Raw genomic sequence first — 10,000 nt, forward strand, 5'->3', positions numbered from 1 at the left:
AGGATGGATGGGGGTAAGGAGGGGGGTAAGAAGGAGGGGGGTAGGAAGGAGGGGGGAAGGAAGGAGGGGGGAAGGAAGGAGCGGGGTAGGAAGGAGGGGGGTAAGAAGGAGGGGATATGAAGGAGGGGGTAGGATGGAGGGGGGTAGGATGGAGGGGGGTAGGATGGAGGAAGGAAGGATGGAGGAAGGAAGGATGGAGGAAGGAAGGAAGGAGGGAAGGAGGGAGGGAGGGAGGGAGGGAGGGAGGGAGGGAGGGAGGGAGGGAGGGAGGAAGGAAGGAAGGAAGGAAGGAAGGAAGGAAGGAAGGAAGGAAGGAAGGAAGGAAGGAAGGAAGGAAGGAAGGAAGGAAGGAAGGAAGGAAGGAAGGAAGGAAGGAGGGAGGGAGGGAGGGCAAAAGAAAGGAAGGAGGAAGAAAGGAAGAAAGAAAAGCTGAAGGGAATAAGGAAGGGAGGAAGGAGGAAAGAGGGAAGTAGAAAAAGAGAGGAGAGGAGAGACGATGAGTGAGTGAGTGAGTAAGTGAGGGAGAAGGAGGGAGGAGTAGGGAGGAAGGGGGTAGGGAGGATAAGGGAGAAAGAAAGAAAGAAAGAATGAATGCAAGAAGGTAGGGAGAAAGAGGATAAGGAGGGAAGGAAATAATGATGGAAGAGAAAAAGAAGGAAGGAAGAAATAGATACATAAATAAAGAATGGAAAGGAAAAGAATGAAAGAGATGTAGAATGAGAATAAAGAAGGGAAGCTGTATTGGAAAGGGAGAGAGAAAGGGAGGAAGGATGAAGGGAAGAGGAAGGGAAAGGGAAGCAGGGAAGAGGAGGAGAGGAGAGATGATGAGGAAAGAGGGAGGAAGGGAGAGAGAGAATCAGAGGAAACAGCAGAGAAATAGAGAGGGAGGGAAGGAGAGGGAATGAGGTAAAATAGGTTGAAAATAGGACATTTATTTTATTTTGGGTAATTTTGTCAAAAAAAAAAGGTTATGGTGATGTTATGATTTATATTAATATTAATATTAATGTGGGTATTACTATTGACTTTGATGTTAACGTTAATGTTAATATTAATATTAATATTAATATTAATATCAATATCAATATCATTATCATCTTATTTTTTATTGTTGTTTTTGTTATTATTATTATTATTGTTTTATTATTAAATTTTTGTTATTTTTGTTGTAGTTATTATTTTTGTTGTTATTGTTATTATTTTTGTTATTATTATTATTATTATTATTATTATTATTATTATTATTATTATTATTATTATTATTATTATTATTATTATTATTATAATTATAATACATTATTATTATTATTGTTATTATTGTTAATTTTGTTATTGTTATTATTATCATTACTATTATTTTTATTATTATTATTAATTAGTTTGTTGCTAGTAATATGAGTATTAGTACTATTACTGTTATTATTACTATTACTATTACTGTTACCGTTATGGTTACTATTACTATTACTATTTTTGGTACTATTACTATTTCTATTACTACTGCTGCTACTTCTACTACTACTACTGCTGCTACTTCTACTACTACTACTGCTGCTGCTACCACTACTACTACTACTATTTACTGCTACCTACTACTACCTACTACTACTTACTACTACTTACTACTACTTACTACTACTTACTACTACTTACTACTACTTACTACTACTTACTACTACTTACTACTACTTACTACTACTGCTACTACTACTATTACTATTACTATTACTATTATTACTATTACTACTTCTATTACTATTTCTATTACTATTTTTATTACTATTTCTATTACTATTTCTATTACTATTTCTATTACTACAACAACATTTACTACTACTACTACTACTGCTACTACTACTACTACTACTACTACTACTACTACTACTACTACTACTACTACTACTATTAGTATTACTATTACTACTACTACTGTTACTACTACTACTATTACAACCACTATTACTAGTGCTATTATTATTACTATTAATGATTATTACTCCATCATTGGCTGTGTTTTTTGTTTGTTAATTGTTAATAAACCTAACCATTTCAGTGTATCTTACCTGAAGTACATTGTCATAGACACTGAGATTATATAATGCTATTATATGAAAGTATATATAAAAGTCATTATTGGAGAAACACCAACTGTAGACAAATATTGATGTATATACTGTAGTCATGCTGACCTTATATTGGCTATTGGTTTTAGTAGTACAGACTGAGAAATATTGAGAAAGAGGGTGAAGGAGAATGTTGAGAATGAGTATGAATAAGAATACAAATAAGGAGGAGTGAATGTACAAGTAAGGAAGAGTGAATGACAGAGCAAGAGTAAATGAAAATGAGATGTGAGCCAGTAAGAGTGAGTCAGAGTGAAAGAGTAATGAATATTTTTGTCATGTAACATCACAATCATTATTGTTATTGTTACAGTCATGAGTGGTAATAACGAGATGATAACAATGATAATGGTAGTGAATAGTATAATGATAAAGATAAGATATTATCATTACTTTTCTGCTGTCTAATAATGGTAACACTAATGATAATGACAATGAGATTGCTTATAATTGAAGTAACAGTGATGATGATCATAAGAATCTAATAATTTGGTTGATGTTATTTGTACAATTAGCATAGGGAAAAAAGAAAAGGGGCACAAAAATGTTCTTTTTAACGACATCTCTATCATGCTTATAAGCTTAGATAATGCAGATTAACAAAAGGAAAAGTTTATAGTTCTGATGAAATGTTAGGATGACTTAATCCTTTGTGCTGGGATGGCATGACATAACTGCCATGTCCACTGTGATTTATAAGATTAATTATAGATGACTCCATAAATACTTTGTCACCAGAGTCAGTTACTGCGTCTACTTATCTCACCTATTTACCCTTTTCCATGAATTTCAGGAAGATTCTTTTTTATTATTTTTTTTCTGTTGCTTAATGACATAATAATCATGATATTACTAATGATGATAACAGTCGTATATGCCAATTGATTCCTTTCTGACAGAGGACTCATGGAGCTATCTGTGCACAACACAATTTACAAAATATTACAATATAAGTACAAAGGGTTAAAAAGATCAAAATAGAAGAATTGAAAAACTTGAGAGAAAGAAATTTGATTTGGAGATCATCTGGAAGGAGATGTAATGTCAAGATACGGAGAAGGAGGTGAAGGATAAACAGATTAGTCATTGAGTGAATGAATGATTATGTGTAGGACTTTCACACAAGGCTACCACCATCACCAGGTGAAGGTGACAGTTAATAATTAGTTAGTTGGAGTTAATAATTAGTGATTACCTGTATATTGTGATGTAAGAATTTATACAAAGTTGTAATCTGAGTAATAGATCTGCAAAATTTAATTGAAGGGCAGATGTTGTTTTGGTTAATAAATAAGTTACAGACGACTTAATCCAAACTTTAGACTCCATCATTGTAGTCACATGGTTTGTGGTAGTAGCAGTAAATATGCTTTATGCTGGGTCATGCTTGGATATGATATCCTTAGTAGCTTGTTTGCTTTTGTCATTTTCATAGTCGGTCTTTATCAGTCATTGTCATTGGTGTTTTTATTAGTGTTTTTTCTTGTTATTGAAATGTGAATGTCGGCGTCATTTCATCATCACATCATTATAATTAGTACTATTATTGCTCTTATCATTGTCATTATTATGTTCTTCACAGTATTGTAAATATAATTGTCATTATGATCATTATATTTTTCATTAGCATTGCTATTGTCACTATCACTGCCACTATCATTATTACTGTATAGAGTACTTTAACAACAACCTATAGTAAAAGAGAGTGATAACAGTTGTTTACAGTTACTTGAGATATGAAGATGTGAAGGTGAAGAGGAAAAGAAAGAGAAGAAGGAAAAACAAAAGAAGTAAGAGGAGCAGCAGGAAAAGGAAAAATGACAAAAAGAGAGTTGAAGGAGGGAGAGGAAGAAAAAGAAATAGAGAAGGAGAAGGAAAGAGGAAAGGTGAAGGAGGGAGAGAAGGAGATGGAGAAGAAAAAGTAGGGGGAAACGTGAGGAGGAGGAGAAGAAGGCAAAGGTAATGGAATGGAAAAATGAAAACGTAGTGGAAAAAGAGAAGAAGAAAGAGGTGGATAAGATGGGGAAGGAGCGATAATAGTTACTTAAGAGATAGAAATGTGAAGGTGAAGAGGAAAAGAAAGAGAAGGAAAAACAAGAGAAGTAAGAGGAGCAGCAGGAAAAGGAAAAATGACAAAAAAAGAGTTGAAGGAGGGAGAGAAAGAAAATGAAATAGAGAAGGAGAATGAAATAGGAAAGGTGAAGGAAGGAGAGAAGGAGATGGAGAAGAAAAAGTAGGGGGAAAAGTGAGGAGGAGGAGGAGAAGAAGGCAAAGGTAATGGAATGGAAAAATGAAAAAGTAGTGGAAAAAAAAGAGAAGAAGAAAGTGGTGGATAAGATGGGGAAGGAGCAAAAATATAAATTTTGTCATAGAATAATATGGTTGTTTTTCATGACTCTGATGTCTATATGGAAGTATATGTCATTAATTTAAATTTCTGTGCATACCATATTATGGCAAAGGTGGATTTGAATTTGCTTGGTGTGTTAGATTGCTTGGTTCCTTTAAAACATATTTTCCATTTATCAATGATATATGCATTAGTTGTTCATATTTATGTGCATTCTTATTGTAAAAATGGATATTATATATGATAAAGACTCATTTTCCCTTGTATTATCTTTGCTGACCTAAAACAGTTTTATCTTTTCCCCTTCCCAGTATAAGTTGAATTTCTCATATTTTACCCACCTCCCCCTCAACACAAATGTTAGACTTGGCACTGGGTAGTTTGTCTGATTTGCGTTTTCCTTTGAGTTTCCCCCAGTTGAATGCATCCTGAATTAAATTTTATATTATTATTTTTTGGATATTCCTTGATTTTTGGAAATATTTTTATTTTGTATTGATAGTAGTATTATTAACAACATTATGATAATTATAATGACAGCAATACTGATAACAGCATCAACATTAATATCAATACGGAAAACAAACATTTTTTATGATAACTCAAGAAAAGAGCAAATGAGGTGAGGTCTTGTAGGGCCTACTAATTGACTCCTTTGTGGCGGAGCACTTGTGGAGCCATGTGTGAGCATACATATTTCACAAAGCATAATCACCGTGGACATTACATGTTCCCAGTGGCAATAGGTTAAGTGGATTGTTTTATAATGTTTTTTTTTTTTATTTGTTTTGTTAATATTATATTTTTGTTATTATTTATTTTAAGTATATGAATAACCAGTCAGCTGTCACCTTCTGTATGTAGAGTGTTTTAGTAGAATGCATTTCTTTAAAGTCTGCAATGGATGAGTGATTAACTTTATTAACCCAGTGCTACTGGGATGTATGTACATGCCCACTGTAAGTTTAATTTATGATTTTTTTTTTTTACACAGAGATGACTCTACAAGTGCTTAATTACTGAGAAATCAGTTACTACTACTACATATTCTCTGAAATATTCTCTGTTATCTTATGTGGCTATTGGTAATGTAAATAACATTATGATAATGATAATATTTGTGATTATAGTAAAGCATTGATATTGATGGCAGTAGTGAAAAAAAAAAACATTTTGACAGAATACAAGGAAAGGGGAAATCAGGTTGGGTCATAAAGGCTACTAATTAACTCCTCGATGGCAGAGCACTAGTGGAGCCATCTCTGTAGGGATATTTCACAAAACAGAACAACAGCAAACATTATATTTTTTCTGATATATATATATATATATGTATATATATATGTATATATATGTTTATATATATGTATATATATGTTTATATATATGTATATAAATATATGTTTATATATATGTATATATATATGTATATATATATGTACATATATATGTACATATATACATATACATATATATATGTACATATATATGTACATATATATGTACATATATATGTACATATATATGTACATATATATGTGTATACATATATATATATATATATATATATATATATATATATATATATATATATATATATATATATATATATATGCGCTCGTCCACCCCCCCCCCCCCCCCCACACACACACACACACACATGTATGTACACATACATATTTATATGTGTATATTTGTTTAATTATTTATTTGTTTATTTATTTATTTATTTTGTATCTTTTTTCCCATTTTCTTTTTTCTATTTAAGTGTTACAGAAAATTACCAAAAGTGTGTAAACTAAAGGAAAGAAAATTAAAAAGAGTATATATTCCTGTATCATGAAGAAATTTACAGTAGAGAGGTATATGTGGAACAAAAATAACACGAGTCTCTTTTTTTGTAAGCGTGCAACTGTTTTTGTTTTTGTTCTGATTTGTGCCTGTGGCTTGCTGTGAACTAATCATTGATCACCTGTTTGTCAATGATGTCCAGCTCATTGAAGATATGATTATATTAAGAGAATTAATCTGTTGCTCCCAACTTGCTTGCTTTCATATAAAGTGTGTATTTTCTCTCTAAAATAGAAAGGCTTTGCCATGATAGTGTTATTGGAAGACTTGCTAAAAATTAAAAGCTCTCTTTTTTTTCTTTTTTTTTTTGTTTGCAATAATTAACAGAAAAATTTTAACTCCTCCAAAAAGAGAGAGAAGAATAAATCAGTTACGTTTATCAATGTAGTGCTCTTGACTAGTTTGTCTGTTGTTTTGTCTCGTGGTAAAGAGAGACCTTAATGATTGATTGGACATTTCAGACTGGAGGTTCACCATACAATACCATTCATGGCCTCAACATGAGTCTGGAGGGCTGGGACCTTTGTATGGTCAGACATAACAGGTGAGTCAGAGAAGAAGAGAAAGTTTTGTTTATGATGTTTATTGTGACCAGTGATGGTGTCATAGTTATTATTATTCTGATTTGAGCTGTTCTAGAAATGTTATTTCGAAGTCAGGTAATTAAAAAATTACACATTTTCAAAAGCCATTTGAAAGTGTAATTCTAAAAGCAAATGCAATAATCCAGTCAATTTCCAGAATTATTTGTGAATTTAAATTTGGAAATGTGATTTCAAAAGTCATAATGAAAGCAGTTTTAATTTCAAGACTATTTCTAAAAGCTATTTTAAACTGATATAAGTAATTTGAAAATCATAAGTATATTTCCAGAAGTAGTTTTAATCTCGCTAGTACAATTCCAAAGGTATCTGTAGACTTAGGAAGTGCCCGAATTATTATTATTCCAAATTGAACTAGCTTCCAAAAGGCAAAACTTCATCTCATCACCACATCCTGTAACAGATCGAACTCAGAAGGATCCCTGTCGGAAGTTTCACGACCACCTCAGGAGATGGACCTCCCTGTTCTTGAGGCCACAGACACCCTGCACAGGAACTCAACCAAGTGAGTAATGAGGGTGGGTGTCGGAGAGGGATTAGAGAGAAGAGGGCAGGCAGGATGGAAGGGCAGGCAGGATGGAAGTGTGAAGAATGGGGAGGTAGAAGCAGATGGGGGAAAGAGGGAAGGAGAAGTGAGTGATGTTGGAGGGAGGAAAGGAGGCAGAGAGGTTTAGGTGTAGGTTGGAGAGGAGAAGAGAGGAATAAAGGAAGAGAGGGGGTGTAGGAGAGAAGGAAAGAACATGAAGATGATAAGAGAGGCAAGTGAAGAGGGCAAAAGTGAGTAATAAGTGATGGGGAGGTTGAATAAGGGTAAATAGCTATAAGAGAAGGAGTGGAATGGAGAAGGAGGAGTGGGGAGTAGGAAATATATAAATGAATAAGTAGTTATAAGAGAGGGAGTAGGATAGAGAAGGAGGGAGTGGGAAGTGAGAAAAAGATGAGAAAAGGATGAAAGTGAGAATGAAAGGGATTGAGAAGGAGCAAGTAGGATTGAGGGAAAGTGCATGAAAGCCAGATTGATTTATCAGAGCGAGAAAGAGTGAGAACATTAAAGTTGAATTATTGAGTGAGAGTAACATAGAAATGAGTGAGAGCAAGAGAAGGATAGAGCAGGTTAGTTGAGTAAGAGCAGTGTAGTATAAAAGCAGAAAGTGAACAAAGAGAACACCAGAGCTGGATAAGAGAGCAAGTGTAGTAAATAAATAGAGCTGTGTAATAAAAAGGTACAGTAAGAGTGATGGTGATAGAGTTAGATTAGAGACTAAGAGTGACATAAAGATAGGATGAGATTTAACACTTGCTGATTACATGTACCCAATTAAATGATATCAGAGGGTTTATGCTTGCTCAGTATTCTTAAGAAACAAGGCAGTGGACAAAAAACCTCTCCAAGATTGCACTTAAGCTTACAAAGAGATATCCATGACCAGTTTGGTATCAGCTGTATTTTTCATTATTAAAAAATGGGGAACTCTGGTTTACCACAATGATGCCATATCTCTGTCATCATGTAAGAGAGAGTAACAGAGCAAAGTTTAGAGCATTATATTGATAAAGGGAGATCAATATTTTCTTCATATCATTTTTTGTATCTAAGATATATCCCTTTGTTTTCACTGCCAGGTTTCTTGACTGCAGCCGGAGCCAGCAGTATGATGAACTGCGCAGAGCATATGCAGACATCCTTTACCGATGGGGCCTCCTCAAGCAGCGGGCAATGGTGAGTGTGCTAGTTAAATAAGCATTTTTAGAGTATGTTAAAAAAAAAAAGAAAAAAAAAAGAACAGGACTATGGCATAGATTTTGATTTATTTTACTATTTTTCTATTAATCATAATTCCATTGTTTTCTGAGCATTTATGGTTAGACTTTTTCTTGATATGAATATGATTTTAAAGGTTAATAAATTTTTGTCTCCATCATTGTCATCATCAGCAGCAGTATTCTTACCACCACCACCACCACCCACCCTCAGGTAGATTGGCAGTATTTGTTACAAATTTTCCCCATGTAAGTTGTAACTGTGTTTCTCTTGTAGGTTCTGAAGTATTTACAAGCTCAACCACCAGCTCACAAGGGTGTTGAGTTTCCTACTGACTGTGTCCATTGTGGCCAGTCGGCCAAGGGACCTCAGTGCAGATACTGCCGCTGCTTTTCCTTCAGCTGTTCAATTTGCCACGTTGCAGTAAAAGGTGGGTAGGAGGGTCCTACATTGTCCATGTTGAAAGGTTTTTACCCTGCAATTGGTTGATTTTGACTGGGATTTTAAAATGTTTTTGCTTAGTGAGTTTTTTCCTTTTTCCCCACTATTTTTGGCAGTATATACCTTTACCTCGAACATAAGTCTAAATGAATTCTGTTTATGTAGAGTTGTGGACCACGGATGGTCATTTTTAACCTTTACCATTTAAATGTTGATGATCATCTCTAACCTCATTATCAGTAACCATTACCACCACATCCACAACAATTCAAATGCTCTCAATTGTCCACAGGAGCAAGCAACTTCTGTGTGGTATGTGGCCATGGTGGGCATGCATACCACATCCTTGAATGGTTTCGTGATCACAACGAGTGTCCGACTGGATGTGGCTGTGATTGCATTAAGGAAATGGATCACCTCTTTAAATGATGATAGCATCATAATTGCCAAACATAGAAGTGGCCCAACACATAAGGTTGATGGGAAGCTGTGGCAAAGTCCTCTTCAGTGTGGGGGTTTTGGCAGTAATTAATATGATATATTTTTCTATAAGAAAAGTAACAGGTAAGGAAATTAAACATACTTCATGAAATAATATGGTCCCTCCTTTATTAATTTGTTTTCCTCAACAAAAGGCAGATAAGAAATTTGAAAACAATCATTTATGTCTAATTAAGTTTTAAATTGAGTTTTCTTGATACAGCTAAGGAAACTGATGAGAGGTACATAGTTCTTATAGCCAACAAATATATGATCTTAGAGAGAAAAGCTTTATGTTCTTTTGAAATTTGCTGTATGTATATTCTTTTCCTTTTATCGTTCAGGTTTTATAACCTCTGAGTGTATTGTTGCGCTGATTATGAAACAAAAT

General features: G+C 34.0%; 1 protein-coding gene across 3 annotated transcripts in view; it reads left to right on the forward strand.

Moving 5' to 3' along the window:
• The window catches only part of LOC125041625 (GATOR complex protein WDR59-like), a 47,870-nt gene that overhangs the window by 36,954 nt on the left and 916 nt on the right, over positions 1–10,000 (forward strand). For all 3 annotated transcript variants that reach the window (XM_047636682.1, XM_047636681.1, XM_047636684.1), the window contains 5 exons: positions 6,786–6,868; positions 7,330–7,431; positions 8,550–8,646; positions 8,965–9,118; positions 9,422–10,000. The exon at positions 9,422–10,000 is cut by the window's right edge and continues 916 nt beyond it. In XM_047636682.1, coding sequence (XP_047492638.1) covers positions 6,786–6,868; positions 7,330–7,431; positions 8,550–8,646; positions 8,965–9,118; positions 9,422–9,558 — 573 coding nt within the window. In that variant the 3' untranslated portion in view covers positions 9,559–10,000. The remainder of the gene's footprint in view (positions 1–6,785; positions 6,869–7,329; positions 7,432–8,549; positions 8,647–8,964; positions 9,119–9,421) is intronic.

The sequence above is a fragment of the Penaeus chinensis genome, chromosome 31, assembly GCF_019202785.1.
Source record: "Penaeus chinensis breed Huanghai No. 1 chromosome 31, ASM1920278v2, whole genome shotgun sequence".
Classification (NCBI taxonomy): Eukaryota; Metazoa; Arthropoda; class Malacostraca; order Decapoda; family Penaeidae; genus Penaeus; species Penaeus chinensis.